This window comes from Ambystoma mexicanum, chromosome 5p, assembly GCF_040938575.1.
Source record: "Ambystoma mexicanum isolate Mex_15411 chromosome 5p, UKY_AmexF1_1, whole genome shotgun sequence".
Lineage (NCBI taxonomy): Eukaryota > Metazoa > Chordata > Amphibia > Caudata > Ambystomatidae > Ambystoma > Ambystoma mexicanum.
In genome coordinates this window covers 1,202,099,049-1,202,115,610 of record NC_090930.1, presented here as the reverse complement: position 1 = coordinate 1,202,115,610, position 16,562 = coordinate 1,202,099,049, and the positions used below count along the sequence as shown (strand labels likewise).

At 47.6% G+C, this 16,562-nt stretch overlaps 1 protein-coding gene across 8 annotated transcripts in view; it reads right to left on the bottom strand.

The window, feature by feature from the left end:
• RELCH (RAB11 binding and LisH domain, coiled-coil and HEAT repeat containing) overlaps positions 1-16,562 on the bottom strand; it is a 1,825,259-nt gene that overhangs the window by 75,097 nt on the left and 1,733,600 nt on the right. For all 8 annotated transcript variants that reach the window (XM_069613666.1, XM_069613665.1, XM_069613669.1 and 5 more), the window contains one exon: positions 12,286-12,374. In XM_069613666.1, the coding sequence (XP_069469767.1) occupies positions 12,286-12,374 (89 nt within the window). The remainder of the gene's footprint in view (positions 1-12,285; positions 12,375-16,562) is intronic.

The following is a 16,562-nucleotide window of genomic DNA, read 5'->3' as shown; positions in this document are numbered from 1 at the left end:
TCAAAGGACAAGAATGTAAAGGCTCAAATGGAGCACCCATTAGGAATTTTAGAACAAGGTTCAAATCCCAACCGGGCACCTGGAAAGGTGACAGTGGAACACATTAGTGAGCCCTTTCAGAAACTGAGAAATGAAAGGAATTTTGGAATAAGAACACTCCTCAGACGAGCGCTTAAATATGGACAGTGCCGCCAGGTAACCTTTAATGGAACCCACTTGTAGGTCCTTGTGGGCTAACGAAAGCAAAAAACGCAGAACCACAGGAATGTCACATGAAAATGATCCACATTCTTAACCCTGCACCAGTCGCAGAACTTTCTCCAACGGCACCGGTACAGGGACTTTGTTGCAGGCCGGCTGGTCGAAAGCAACACCTCTATCACATCTTCAGGGAGGTCCCAATCCCTATACCTCAACCTTTCAGATGCCAAGCGTGAAGGCTGAGGGATCTGACCTCTGGATGGAGAACCTGACCCCCCTCCCGTGGGAGCAGATCGTCTCGGTAGGGAAGACGACGTGGAAGGCAGATGGACAAGTCACGAAGGTCCAGGTACCACGCCCTCCGGGCCCATGCCGGAGCAATGAGGATCATCCGGAACCGAACCTCCGTAGCCTCCGCAGCACTTGCGGGATGACGGGGACTGGAGGAAACGCGTACAGCAGCGGGAAGGACCACTCCACTATGAACGCGTTTCCTAAGGCTCCTCTTGGAGGAAATTCCCGCGAGCAGAATCTTTCGCACTTCCGGTTGACACTGGAGGCGAAGAGATCCACTTGAGGGGTCCCCCAAAGGGCGAATATCTCCAGGAGAATCTCCTGAGCCAACTCCCACTCGTGAGAGATCGCGCTCTGCCTGCTCAGTGCGTCCTCCGTCTCGTTTTCATCCCCGGCCAGATGAACTGCCGAGATCGAAATTTCCTGCTGGATGGCCCAGAACCAGAGCTGCATCGCCTCCCTGCACAGAGGAAGTGACCCTGCCCCATCCCTTTTTGTTGAGGTAGTGCATGGCCACTGTGTTGTCCGTCAGAATCAGGACATTCTTCCCTTGCACAGTCGGCAGAAAAGCCTTCAGGGCAAGCCTGACGGCCCGCAGCTCCAACAGATTGATATGGAGTCTGGACTCCGACCGAGACCAACGACCGCTGACTGTCAACTCGTTGGCATGAGCTCCCCATACCGTGAGAGATGCATACATCACGATCGTCACCTTCGGGCAGGGCAGCCAAAACAGAGCCCCTTTCATCAGATTGCTGTCGACGACCCACCATAGAAGGTCCTGGGCGACCGAGGGTGGCACCTGAACGGGGTCCGACATCCTGCCGGAGGACTGTGACCACTGCATCTTGAGAGCCCATTGCAGAGATCTCATCCGCAACCTGGCCTCTGGCACCAGAAGAATGCAGGATGCCATGAGGCCGAGCAACCTCAAGAACTCGAACGCAGGGAGACTTTGGGCATGTTGAAACTTGTGCACCATCTGCCGAATGTGATGAGCCCTCACCGGGGGAAGGAAACACTTCCCCCAGGGATGTGTCGAGCACTGCTCTGATGTACTGGAGCCATTGGGTTGGTCTCAAGTGGGACTTCTTTAAGTTGAGGGAGAAGCCCAGCTTGTGAAGGGCTTGACAGGTGACTGACAGATGATCCAGGACTCGCTCGGGAGAGCGCGCCCTGATAAACCAATCGTCCAGGTAGGGGTAGACGTGAATCCCCACTTTCCTGAGATACGCTGTCACCACCACCATGAGTTTGGTGAAAACCCTCGGGGCGGAGTTCAATCCGAACGGCAGGACCCGAAACTGGAAGTGCGAGTGCCAACCGCAAACCTCAGGTACTTCTGGTGCTTGGGATGGATCGGCACATGAAAGTTAGCGTCCTTGAGATCGAGAGACACCAACCAGTCCTGAAGTTGAAGGGCCTGGAGGACTTGAGAGAGAGTAACCATCTTGAACTTGTCCTTCCTGAGGAGCTTGTTCAAGCCACGCAAGTCCATGATGGGTCTCAATCCTCCGTCTTTCTTCGAAATAAAAAAATAAGGGGAATACCATCCCTTGTTCCTCTCCGCTACAGGCACCAGTTCTATGGCGCCTTTCTCCAGCAGGGATTGTATTTCCTGTGCAAGGAGGGGATCCGAATTCTTCAAAGAGAGATTCCCTGGTGGATTGTCGTGACGCCTCTGCCGGAAAGGAAGACAGTAGCCGTGGGCTATGATCTCCAGAACCCACACATCTGAAGTAATGGCACGCCATTCTACAAGATGCTGTGCCAGCCTTCCCCCCCCAACTGGCGAACCATGGGACATGGTCTCATGACTGAGCTAAAGCGGCTGCAGCATTGCCTGAGGCTAAAGAGGCAACTGCCCGAGCGGCCTGGCAACTCAAGTACCTTGCTTTCCACCTCTGGCACTCCTACGGTGGCCCCTTCGACTTGCAGCTCCTCTCGATCTACCAAAGGATGAGTAATATCGAAAGGAACCTCCCCTCCATTGCTGTCCCCTAGGACGGAAAGGCGGAGGTTGGCGAACTGCAGCGCTCAATGATTTTGCTGCAGTTTTGGAGGTCTGCAACCTCTCAAGGCTCTCGTCAGCCTTGCTGCCAAAAAGATGTTCATCATCAATGGGCATGTTGAGAAGCCGGTCTTGTACATCAGGAGCAAACCCCGACTTCCGCAACCATGCAAATCTGCGCATTACGGTGCTCGCTGCCATGGACCGGCTGACGCAATCTGCCGTGTCCAGACCCGACCGAACGGATTCACACATGGTATCCTTGCCATCCTGAACAAGGGCAAGAAAGCCATCCCGTTACTCCCCTTCGGGAACATGTTCAGCCGCCAACGAGACACAATTCCACAGAGTATGAGTGAAACGTGCTAAGGCACACACGGAGTTGGCCGCCTGTAAAGCCATACCCCCTGAAGAAAACCCTTTCTTCGCCCAGCCATCAAAACGTTTGTCGTCCCTATCAGGAGGGATGGTAGGGTATGACGCCTCTTTTGCCGGGGCAATAGCCGCCTGCACCACCAAACTCTCCGGAGTGGGGTGCGTAGTCAAGTAGCTGGGGCCGCTACTGGCTGGACGATATTTCTTCGGCAAAGACTTGCTCACTTCCGGGAGACTCTCCGGAGCAGTCCAAGCCGCCGCCACCCTTCTTTGCAACGCCATATGGAATGGCAGTACCGGGTCAGTTGGTGGAACTTGGTCAAGGATATCCGTCAGGTCATCCTGCAGAAAATCCATTGGTGGCGCAGACCACCCCAAGTATTCCGTTACCCTCGACATAAGGCGCCAGTACGAGGACTCGGCGTGCGTGCCAGGCTCAGGCCTACCCAACTCAACCTCCAGAGAGGTGTCCAGACCACTGGTGTCGTGCAGCGACTGACGCAGGTCTTCATCCGGCTATGACCAGACAAAATCGCGTCAGGTACCTCATCAGGAACCAAACCTCCTTCCTCAGACCCTTCTTCCACCTCAGAAATATAATCCAGAGGCTGGAATGGGGGTACAGAAAAAGGGACAAAGACATTTTTCGACTTGGCCAGAGCCTTTCTAGGGGGTTCCACCGTGCCACAGGGTACCTCCGACAAAACAGCCTCGAAAGGCATCGAGGGCGTCGATGGAATCGACGTCGAGCGTGGCGCCAACGGCTTCGACACAGTCCTCGAGTGCTGAGCCACAAAAAAAAAGCCTGGGCGCCGGTGGCATCGACGGTTTCCTCAGAGGCAGAGCCTCGTGAGAGTCCCTCGACGACCTTGGCGCCGAAGGCGTCGATGTCTTCTATGAAGACCTCACAGGCTCCGACGGTCTCGAGGGCCGGGACCTGGAGCGGGCACGTCTAGAGCGATCCACCTTGTCCGATCGAGACCTCGAAGGTGCTCAATGATCACGTCAACCACCCGTGCCCGAAGATGTGCGAGTGGTGGCTCTAGCACGGTCACGGCCGGCGTCTTTCGACGGCACGGACGGAACGGAACCCTGCGACTGAAAAATCACCAACATCTCCTGCCGAAACGAATCTCATTCCGCAGGAGTGGAATGCTTGTTGGGAAAAGCAACCCGCCGACAGGCAGAGTCCTCGGATGAGGACGGGGAAGGTGACCGGTGATGGCGCTTCCGTGAGTGCCTAGAAGAGGCAGAGGAATGGCGGTACCCACTCCGGGGCGGAGACCCCCCCGGACTTACGCCGACGATGCAGAGTCGCCCCTCGAATCGTCAGTCGAAAGCGCAGTGGATTTACTGATAGAAAGCTTCTTCATACGCTCCCGTAAGGCCTTCGAAGTTAACGACTGGCAATCGTTACAATCGTCCTTGGCGTGGTCCTCACCGAAGCACCAGAGGCAGGCGTTGTGCGGGTCCATCAGTGACATATTGGAACCGCAGTGTCGACACTTCTTGAAACCCGGCCGTGGGGTAGAAGAAGACGAAGTCATCATGGAAATCTTCACAAACGAGCAGGTTCGAAGAACCGAAAGAACAGAACTCAGAAGAATTCAGGCGCGATGAGATCTACGAAGCAAACACGTTCGCGGAAAAAACAGAACTGAGGCTACGGGTGGCGTGCGTCCTACCTATAACATCCGGTGACGTCGGCTCGAAGGAGGCCCTCGAGGACAGCGTATCGACTTCATCGACGCAGACACCGAAAATGTTCCCAAGCAGCACAGCTGTGGTGATTACCTGTCATAGATAAGGAATACGTTGAAGGACCCAATCCCCTCGAAACAGAACATCGGGAATCGCAGCTGGCGAGCATTGTGACGGATGTCAGTGGTACGTGGAACCCTCCTGCACCGATAGCCAGGGTGGGAAGACGCAGTTGCCATCGTAGTACGGTCCTTGACTCCAACGGCGAAAGAAACACCAACAAGTTCAGCACAGCCGGTGAGTCAGACGAACCGGTTAGTGGGCCAGTCTGTGTTAGACTGCAGTAGCAACTGTGTTGAACAAAAAGGGGTAAGAAACTACAAATACCAAGAGGCCTTAGGGAAGGCCGACGTAAGGTGTTAAGGTGGTCATACACGGGTCAAGCAAAAACCCCTTATACAATCGAAAGTCCTTGACACGTTGTAAAAGTTTGTGACGATAAGCCAATTGTGAAACTAATATTTGCACCTGGCTGAGGGGAACGCTGTACGAACTGTGATTTTGTAAAGCCCGCATTCTGAGTGACCCAGCGAGACCAGATCGCCCTTCGGAAATCTCTATTTAAGTTGGCAAGTGCTTTGCGAGGTTGATGCTGAAAGAAGGATCAGAGCCCAGCTGAGGCGGATACAAGGGTGAAGAGTAATCACCCTACATGAAGGTTATCAGAAGGAACTTTTGTTTTGTTGTTTTTGCATAGGCCTCTGAAGCAAGAGACTTTGTATGAGAAAAGACTTGGTTACAGAAGGCCCCGGTATAGTGAAAAGGAACTGTGAACTCGTGCCAAAGAAGCCCAGGAGTGTGCTGTGGTCAAGGGTCCTGCCTTGTCCCATGCTAAAAACGTGGGGAAGGGAGACTTATCATTTTGTGAACACTTCTTTCTTTTCTTGTGAACATTATCCATCACTATTTTGTAGCATAGCGGTAAGGATTGACAATAGTTTTTTTAGTATAAGCCCTTTTTATTTGACTAGACACTACTAGGACTGTATTATTATTATTTGATTGTCATAGCTTGCTCCCATCTTAGATTTAGGTTTAGAATAGGTGTTTGTCAACTCATTTTACAGTTTAATAAACACTCTTGAACTGCGATCACTTGCGTCTGTCTTGCTTTAATACCATGCCTTCCTTAAACCCCCCAAACCTCCTCTCAATCGTGTTGTTCAGCATGATCAGGACAGTCTTCCTCTGTATCAAAGGCAATTTATTTATTTAAATTTATTTTTAAATGTGCCACATGCCCGTAGGCCTCAGAGCGCACGTTAAACAATACATGACTAACAAACAAGTACTGTCAGAAGGAGAATTGATTCAGCATAGTGAGAGGGAGTTTGACCTTCAGTGCGATTGAAGAGATAGGTCTAAATCCGCTTTTTGAACTCATTCAGGGTCTTGATCTGTCTCAGGTCAGGGGGAAGGGCGTTCCAGGCTAAAGGTGCCTGGATGTCAAAAACGGTGCCCCTAAATTGAGCCAGCTTGAATCTAGGCTGACAAAGTCTAGCATGATCCAGAGACCTGAAAGTGCAAGTAGGCTGGTGCACCCATCAATGAGGAAAGTGGGAGCCTCATGATTCCAGCACTGGTGAGTCAGTACTTTATGAATAATGCAATGTTTCACCAGGAGCCAATGCAGCTCCTTCCTGGCATTGGTAATGTGATCACGTCTGGCAAGGCAGAGAATCACACGCATCCCCCCATTTTGAGTGACTTGCAATGCAGAGATGTCAGCTTGGATCATAGTGAAACACCCATTAATGTTACTTTTGCTATAGGCTTTGTTTTGCATCTCTCGCTTTGCTTTCTTAACACGGCATAACTTCTAGGTAACCCAGTAACCCATTTGTCTTCCCTGAGCTTAGCAGGTACTCTGAAGTGTTCTCGTGCTTCTCTGCTTTGCTTCAGGTGGTTGAGTCTGCATGCGTCCAGTTAGCTGCTGCGCCTTCGCCTTCCCCAATTCTGCTGCGTGCAATCCCTGCTGCCTCGCTGTCTCAGGCAGCGGGGCTTACACCAGCCCGGTTTCTTCCCGCGTCAGAATTCACTGTCTCGCGGCTTCAAGCGGCCAGCTTCTCTTCAGCATCCGGATAAGCGTTCGCAGAGGCCAACACAACACACAGCCTCTGCACTTTCTTGCCTTAATCTGCAGCAGATTTAAATCTTCCGGCTTGCTCGAACAATTTCCAACAACTAGACCGTAGCGCTGGCTTTCCAATCTTAGTCATCTTCAATGCTCTGCCCCTCTTTCTTGTCTCAGGGGTCGACATACTATCGTGAGTAATTACTACTGCTCCCCGCCTCTTCCTCATTTCAGTTGCTGGTACATTACTTCTTGGAAGATATTGGGGAATGCTGAAAGTAGGTCTGGAAAGTGGTTGGGATAGAGTATCACAGTAGGCCATCAGGGCCTCAGGAAAGGAAGGAACATCCCTAAAAGGGAAGAGGGGTATGTAACTTCCTCTAATGATGTTGTGTCAAGCCCCCCCCCGCGAAGCCCTACAGCGTCACTTCCCCCCTTGTGATATTCCCTCATATAGCCGCTGCCAGGGTCATGTAGCAGCTGACATCTGCATGCCACATGGGAAGAGGCTACCTCAGGGAAAGGAGTGATGACACCATCAGATTCATCACAGAACACAAGAAGCCAACCTGACGGAATGAAGAGGCGATCTCGAACGAATAGGAAACCCGGTGACGTTATCCCTAACAGCAACAGGTAAAAGGGAAAACAGAAGACCCGAAAGGGGGACAGAAAATTATTATTTGAATGCTCATACTCATCCCAGTCAAGATAAAGAAACTGCAGTATTAAAGTCCAGGTAAATCAACGCGTCCCCGTCACAATAAAGTATTTACCTATAGAAGAGTGAATGAGAATCATTATTGGAATCCTCTCGCTCATCCCAGTCAATGCAATTCATAGAAGAGTGAATGAAAATCATAGTTGAAATAATATCGATATCAGTCAAGACAAAGGAAATCTGGAAGGTCCTTGAAGAACAGGAGTGGGGTGCACAAGGGTAAGATATGGTATCCCCCCCTTTCATTAGACTGATCTATCTGACCCTCCTCTGAGCCTTTATGGGCTATTGTCAGTACTGTTCCCTTACCCCCTGTAATGCCCCTTGGCAATAATGGGAAGAAGAGGCAACTAGGAGCAATGCGGATTACCCAATGTAAAAACCACTTTGGTGCTGTGATGAAGGAGAGGGTTAGAGGCATGTAGCCATTAAGATCAGGCAAGTCATTCTAATATGTGTATACACGGTCAAGCAATTAGGAGTGACTCAAAACACCTGCAGTCCCATGACTTTCAGAGACAATATAGTATAAAAGGTGGAGTCGGATAGACAGGTGTGAGCGGGATACCTGAGAGCAGAAGACCCATGTATGGAGGCAGCCATGGTGGTCCAGGGGGAGAAGCCAAGATGCCGACCAGAGACCCGGAGGACTCGTGAGACCCAAGCAGAGAGGCAGAGTTATTCCCCCAAGCCAGGGATCCTCCACAGTATGCACCAGGAGCCGCTGGGAGATGCAGAAACCCTGACCCTGCAGTCCGCGTGTGAGCACCGGCGCTAGAGGTGCAGGCACGAGAAGGAGAAGCTGTGCGGAGAGAGAGATAAGCTATGTGGCGAGCAAGCGTAGCTTGCACCGGTGGGTGTCCCTGTTTCCAGAGAGATGGGAAGACGCTGAGAACCACCATAGCAACCGATAAAAGATTGGCGAGTATCAGAGGGAAGCTTCAGTGTCGGGAAGCTGCCGACGAGCTCCCAGTGAGTAATAATGCACAATTGAACATGTATTGAATACCAAACTGAATAGAAACATAGCATTGGATAATTGAACATTAAACGTAACAAAGAGCCTGGGGCTTATAAAAAGGGGCTGTTGAGCCGGCAAAATGAAACTAAAAAATGATTTATTGACTTTGGGGCAAGAGGGGCTGTTTGGTTCCAAACCAACAGAAATTGGATATTGTTCATTTTTCCAACGAGACACCTCGAGAGTTCTTTGAACTGTTGAACCATTGAACATCAGCTGGGGGGGAACCCATGGTTACGTGACCTGTAATGGGTGAACCGTATGGTCTGATAACTGCACCTAGACCAGAAGCCACTAAAAAGGTTTGACAAGTGGCTAGAGGTGAAAATATGGGTGAAACGAACCAAAGGAGGGTCAGGTGGACCCTATGTTCTCTCATGTACTTGTGAATCAATGAGCCTGTGAAGTTGGGAGTTGTCAAATGCTGTGATGGTACCTCTTAGGAGAAGAGGCCCTTAAGAGGTAAAGTTGAAGGACCTTTGTCTTGGGGAAGGGAGTCCCAAGACTACAGTGATGTGCAAACCTTTTGTTGCATTTGAACTTGGGGAAGGGAGACCCCTAAATCTTTGTTTTGATGTGAACTGTGATATATACAGAATGTAACTTCAGAACTTGTGCAATCCTTGCTGAGAAGAAATTTTATTTGAGTTGTGATGAACTTAAACCAGAACACTTTATGTGAACTTGAAATAAGATCTGTTGACCATTTGGTCTGGAACATTGACTTTGGTTGAGGGAATCCCCCCACTTGTTTTGTTGCAGTTCTGAGGACAGCATAGGTTTCTGGCATGGACAGACTTTTGCTTTTGGACTTCCTGACATAGACTGGTTTTAGATTTCTTTCGGCAGGGAAATCCTGCCATTGCAGAGGGTTAGTCAGGCGTGACACCATTCTGATCATTAATAAAGTTATTGAAAGTACATGTTCATTGTCTGTGTCATCTCTCAATATCTCTCAATACCATGTTTGTCTCACACCTTCCTGAGGAACTTGTTCAAGCACCTCAGGTCCAAGATAGATCGCAGTCCTCTTTTTTTTCGGCACAAGAAGGTAGTGGGGGGACCACACCTGGTTCCATTCCACTCTGGGCTCCCGGTCCATGTTGCCCTTCCCCAGAAAGGTACCAATCTCCTGCTCTAATAACTGATCTGGTCCCCAGAAAAGTTGTGAAGGTGAAGGACAGTCCGGAGGGTGTTTCAGGAATTGAGGCAATAGTCTTGCCTTACCAATCGGTGTACCCATGAATTAATGTGTAACCATTCTGCAGAAATCCAGGCTATAATGCCTCCCACTGCAGAGGAGTGTGCGAATGCTTCAAAGCAGTTTTGGTACAGTTGTAGATTGTGGCATGTTGGCAGCAGCTGTCAGTGTTCCCTTTTAGCCTCTATCCTTGCCCCATATGCCTTCTTTGACCTGCTCTTGCTGAGGCTTGTACTCTGCCTCCTATTTTGAAAGCACTGAAATAACAAAAATGTCTGCCTCTCCACGCCTGTGTTGTTGCCTGAACTGATTCTTGATGCAAAGCATCTCAAAGATTTTGGATGCTTGGAGCACTGGACCTGTACACGTTTAAAGGGCATTTTCAAGATGCTTCTATTAAATATCTCTGGCGAACCCCAACTTTCTCAGCTAGGAGAATCTCTTGGTTACTAAACTGGTGCCCATAGCTCTTCAAACACAATCTGCAGCGCCAAGCCCCTGCTTCGAAGATTGGCATGCTGCCTCCTTCCTCTTGGTGACAAGGCACTTAAAGCCATCCCTCATTTCACCTTTAGTTATATGTTCTACTGCTTTAGAAATAACTGCCCACAAAGTGTAGTTATGCTTTGTCAGGGCACAGGATGCTTTTATGGGCTTAAGCGCCATACTACCCGACGAAAACACTTTTTGCAAGATAATCATAATTTTTGTTTTCTATGTAGAGGAAAAGATGGAAAAGTACACAACTTCACCCCTGAAGTAGCTGATTAAACCACAATATTATCTCTGTTATCCTATTTTCCCTCCTACCTCCTACAAAACCTCCTTGCACCTGTTAGTCCTCTGCTACTCCTTCTCACTACCACAGCCCTCTACCTCAACTGCGACTTTCCACTTACTAACACGTACTACCCTCTGCTACTACCAACTACCAATTTTTACTCCCACTACCAATCTATTACTCCCACAACTATCACCTCCATTACCACAGGCACTCTGCTACTTCTACTCTAGCTCTACTCCTCACACTCTCCACTCTCTCACACACACAATTCTCTGCAGGCCCCCTCTCTCCAATAACATCTGCACTCTTGTTGCTCTCCTCTCCCTGGTCTCTCAGACATCCTCCACTGCCTTTGTCTCCTCACCAAAATAACCCATACCACTTTCACACACTTAAATACCCCACCTCCACCCAGGATAGGCCACTTACCCTATCCAATAGCTTCCCTTCCAGGATGGGGTATGACAGGAAAGCTATGGGGAGGGCTTACAAGGGCTTGCAATCTAACTGCATTTTCAACTTTGAGCCAGTAATGGCTCCCAGAGACTGTCCGGCCTTCATGGAGGTCTTCTTATAATAATATCCCTGGTGGGTTAGTGGTTCTCCAGTATGCGGGGGCTCCAGCTGACACTGCCAGCTGGAGCCACGCTCTCGCCTTGTTGCAGTGGTCGGTTTTCTCCTGCATTCTGCAACCCTGGATTTTTGCATACACTGCATCCTTCGTCTTTCACAGGTGTGGTCATGCTTGAGGCATCCCGCGATGCAGTTCGGGCCGCTGCTGCATGGCCCGACCTCTAGTGTCCTGTGCTTCAGCTGCTTGCTGGCCTCCACGCTGCCATCATCCCAGGAGGTTGATAGGGGTGTGCCCCAACTCATGTACGGGTAAAGGAGTTGGGGTGTGGGCTCTCTCCCTCCTCTGACAAGGCCTGATCGCACGCCTTGGCACACATACTAATGTTACGTGGCCTCGGTAGGATATGGATATTCAAAATTATCCATCATTGTGTCACACATCATTTTGAAGACTTGCATATTTAAATTGGTGCAAGTCATTAGATGAGATTGCAGTGAAGCAAGAGGAGTTAAGATGTATTGCTTGGCCCCATTTCCGCCTGCCTTTTGGAAACTTTATCGCAATTCCTGTGAGGATAGCTCAGCGGCAACGTGCTCGCCTTGGAAGCAAGACGACACGCAGCAACACAGGTTTGATTCCCGGGTCTGCGCTTAGAAACCTCTGGGTATTGAGCATGTTATAAATAACCCATCATATAATATCATAACCAAGAAATTCCTATGTTCAAAATCTTCCAGCATGCACGTTTTTTGTACACAAATCATATCTACTGTGGAAAAGGGATCCAACAACCAGATCTAATGCTTATCTAGTAGAGGTATTCTAATTTAGGAGTGATTTTTCATTTAGTATGACGGATGTAAAGTCATGTGCCTTTTATTTTTTAGGTGTATTGTTGCTAACCAACACTGGATGGTTAGCGCAACAGAACCGCACCATGAGAATTGCAGTTGGATAATACTGTCCAGTGTATAGTTAACTCTTCAGCATTCATTGGTATGTAATGGACGCATCTCATACAACTAAAACATGGCCTGTGTTATATATACTTTGCACTAAAGCACTGCGATGTGTGCAATGAGATAAAAGTTGCTCCCTGTTAACGTGTTGCTGCAAGACATTTTTGCGAGAGCAATTGTTTTAGCAGGTGCAAATACCATGGAAAACTGCTGCCCTGCTCCTAATCTGTCATTTGAAATCACAAAAGTATTTGAATATGTAACTGCACTAAAACCAAGACAAATATATTTAAATAAAAAATTGCTTACCTCGTGTTCTGGTGACAGATGTTCCATATCTGTTCGTAAACATAGGAGTCCTGGTAAAAAGTGACTGACCATTATCTCCTCTGAAATAACTAAACATGTAGTTAAGGCATGATAACATATTGTGATAAAGAAGATAAAATACTGCAGCCTTATAGTGCACTGAGAGGCACTTTGCAGGGCTGATAAGTCAAAATCATTCGATTTTCTTTTAGTGTTAAACAAGGCACTGTAGGGAATCACAAAGAATTGTGACTTGATTATCTTTGTGTTAAATTACAAGTACTAGACAGTCTGCCTGATAAAAAATTTGGGGAGACATGGTTAACATTTTATAAAATGAAAATGTGTACATCATAAAAAGGGAAGGAGGTAGTCAAACTATAATGTTAAATCAGTAAGTTATGTTATTTGACAAAGTGCCCCATTTGACAGAGTTGGTATGATGAAGGGGTGATAAAGTGGCACTTTGCCATAGGATAACTGTTGCTACACTGGCCCCTTTATAAAAAAAGTCAAGCAGCTTTCTCGTGGGGCCGGCTGCACTGGTATGCTCTGCTCACCTAACGCAGGTGCTAAAGATTCTCCAGAACAAAATGCAAAACAAAACAGGGTCCCTGTCCCTTCATAAAACATTCCTCAAATACTTTTGTGCTATACAATACATTGATAGTTTCATTGAGAGTGTAGTTATTTATTAATATTGTTGTTATTCACATTTCATTTTCATACATTGTATTGGCAAAATCGGCGGAATATTTACATACCAAGTGCATCCATAAAACGAGTGTACATCCTACATATTGTGCTCCTCTCCAAATGGAACCAATGGCATATAGTATTTAAAAAAAAGAAAATAACAAAAGACAATACAAAACACCGACTGATACAAATATACACAAATATCACAGAAATGCATAAAATCAGCTACGTGTGCATGTATGCCAAGCACACAATCGTCTACCATGCGCTGTGCTGTTCAATGCCAACTGGAAAAGTAAGTGTGCTCAAGTCACATCAATCCCAATATATAATATAGTTGATTACAGGTCTTCTTAAATGCAAAAGATTCTCCAGAAACAATTTAAACAAAGAGGGGAACCTAAGCTACAATGAGATATCCCCACAACCGTCAGCCAGCAACTGAAAGAACAAGAGGAGTTGGGAATTCTAACATGGCAGTGTTTGTTTTCAAAGCTGTGCTGCAGAGCCATTCAAGCTCAGAGAATTACAATTCTCAAGTCCCCCTTGCAAAACGACACACCTAATCCCCATTCCATTAGAGAAAGGCTGTAAGGAGTGACCAAAGCCCCATAACACCTCCAGCGCTCAGTTAGTGAATGGTGACGATAGGAGAAATCTTTTTTTGCTAACTGGAGATAAGAAGCTCAGGAAGGAACTGCAGTTGGTAGACTAGAGCAGAGCCACTGGAGCCTGGTGTGAGCAGGAGGCAGAAGGCTGGAGGAGGGCCCAGGCGGCTGGGAAAAGTAAAGTCTTGAAAGTGGGGGATCAAGGGACCCAGTAGGCTGGGAGGAGAAACATACAGTAAGCCGTTGAGAAAAAGTTCAAGAGTTTGGGAGGAGAATGATCCTGGGGCCAAGGGAAGGGCCCAGAGAAATAGAGAGAAGAATGTATCCAAACGGGTGAGGAAGAGAGGGATAATATGGAACTGGAGAATCTAAATTAGTCTCGGAGAGGTGCCTAAAGGGGTGAAGGACGTGCCAAAAAGAGGGTTGGGGGAGGAGGAGAGAGAGCAAAAAAAGGAAAATTGGAATGCTTGAATTGTTCTAGAGGAGATGTCCAAAGGGTTGAAGCCAAAAAGAGGAGTTCTCAGAAAGAATTGAGGGGAAACACTGGGTAAGCTTCGCGAAGAAGTATAAGGGAAGTGTAGAGGTGGAAACGAAGACCGGTGAATGACTACGGGAGGAGATAGTCCAGAGAGGTGAATTTTGGTAAAGAGGCAAATAACCCTAGCCAGTTGGTTAACAGAGGAAAATATTTGTGGGAGAGAAACTTGAGGTGTGACCTGAGGGAGTAGAGAGGTGTTGGAGTAGGTATCTGGAGGACTAGAACCCAAACAGAAGGAAGTGGGGAAATTGTCTTGGGAGAATAGCTCAGGGGCAACGCGCTTGCCTTGGAAGCAAGACGGCACGGTGCAACACAGGTTTGATCCCCGGGTACGCGCTTAGACACCTCTGGGTATTAAGTGCGTTATAAATAAACAATTACAATGACAAAACATTACAATTACAACTAGTGTGAATCTTGTCCAGGGATTAGGGCAGCCTCCTGTCATCCTCTGGCTCAAATACATCTAAGAAGTCCTGCCTCTCACTACCCCACTTACAGAATCTTCCCACACGTTCCAAGTACAACGCTAAAAGTCCAGGAGAAAACAGCCTGAGAATTGTGAGAATCAAGGTGCAGGAACCCTTAAACCTGCGACTGAGAAGTCAAGAAAAGAGACCCCAAGAACTGTGGAAATAAGGTGCAGGAATCCCTTTAACCGGGACACTGATCTCACAAGTATTGTCTAGTTTTCAGGGGAACACCCAGCTCCTGGATTTACATATCACGGGCAGAACCTTTGTTGGAACACTAGATTTACAAGAGACACTTTCTTTAGATGAGTTTTACCACAGCATCAACTCACTGAGAAGAAGAGCCATCCTGAGAACTTTTAGTTTAATTCAAACACCATTTGTTTATTTTGGCCTATCATTTACTAAGCCGATTCCCCAGTCTGGCCCTTTGGTCGATCGATGTCCACTGTGTGACAGTAACTACACATTGGTGGTTGAAGAATCACACTGATTTTTCACCAACATATGCCTGCACATTATCTCTAGTAACTGTCCACGTCCTGCATATCATCAACGTACTCGAGTAGGAAGTCAATTTTCAATTGTTAGTGCCGGCAAAGGACACCATGTCCTCACCTTGAATAACTCAGGAGGATTACTAAATGTTTTGCTTAGATGAGAAGCAGTTGAATGCTAAACAGCATGGTCCAAGTGAGTGGCTCGAAGGTTTGGGTGGTGGTGGTAGTAAAAATCGTGTTTGCACACAATTACACCAATTACGGTAGGATGAAAGGAGATTCTAAATGGTTACACAGAGATAGAATGGCCGTCTAAGGATCTATGTGGAATTTATATTATGGGCCTCTTATTTTGCACTGGGTATGAGTTAACCCATTACTCCATATGCACAAATAAGCAGGAGTCATTTGACTGGTGTGGATGTAATCGTCATGGGAGGATGTTTTACATATAGAAGCATTCTTTTAAGGTGCTGACCTTGTGAAAGGAAAAAATGTGTGATTATAAAGTTAAAAGATCTACCTTTGATTGGCACTACACAATAAATGCTGCTGGTAACTCGGGCACAATCTCGTATGGAGTGAAGAAATAGATTTTAAACAAAAACAAAAAAATTGATTTAGAAAGACAGCTTGGACATTGCTCCGAGTGGTCTTTCTAAATCAAACAGTCATGTCCATGTCACACACAAGTGCGCACAGGGGCTGAAAAGTGGGGCCATGTGAGGGAAGTCACAGAGTGAGGCAAGTGTGCCTGTGTGTGTCTGACAGTGCGGGAATGGAGGGGAAATGTTTGTGGTGGGGAAGGGAGGGGAGGGGGCGGGGGAGCGGGTAAAAGTTTGTTTGCATGTGTATGTGGTGGACAGGGAGGGGGAATGTTCTGGGCTGTGAAGGGGCAGTGGAGGATGAAAGGGGGTGCTGTGGGGTGGGGGATTAAACCCCCTCAAATTCAAAGAAATCCAGCCGGACAGGGTGGGAGTGGGGGTGTTGGTGGGATCGCCTTCCATTGGGGTGGGGGTGGAGGGGTTGGGAATGTGATATTTCACCATTTTGGAGGCCACACAAAAATCAGCAAAAAATAAAAATCGGTCTATTTTGTGTTCAGCCTTCAAAATGTGGAAATATCACATAGAACCCAAAATCTATTTTATATTATTATTAATTATTTAAGCAAGGAGTGATAAATCTACCTCCCATAAACACCTCACATGAAAATCAATTAGACACCTGGCTAGCTCTCAGCAGCAGTTCAAACCATGATAGCGTTTAGAAGCAGTTTGACTACATATCAAAGATGTGCACATTGTGTTAAAGATTCAGAATAGTACAATTCAGCAGGAATTAAGATATTTTTCAAAACAACTTGTTTTTACAGGTAGCACATACTTGAAAGTGAATATGTACAGTCCAGCATACAAGATACAAAGGGCTTGGTTTAGTTAAACAATGCCCAGGAAAA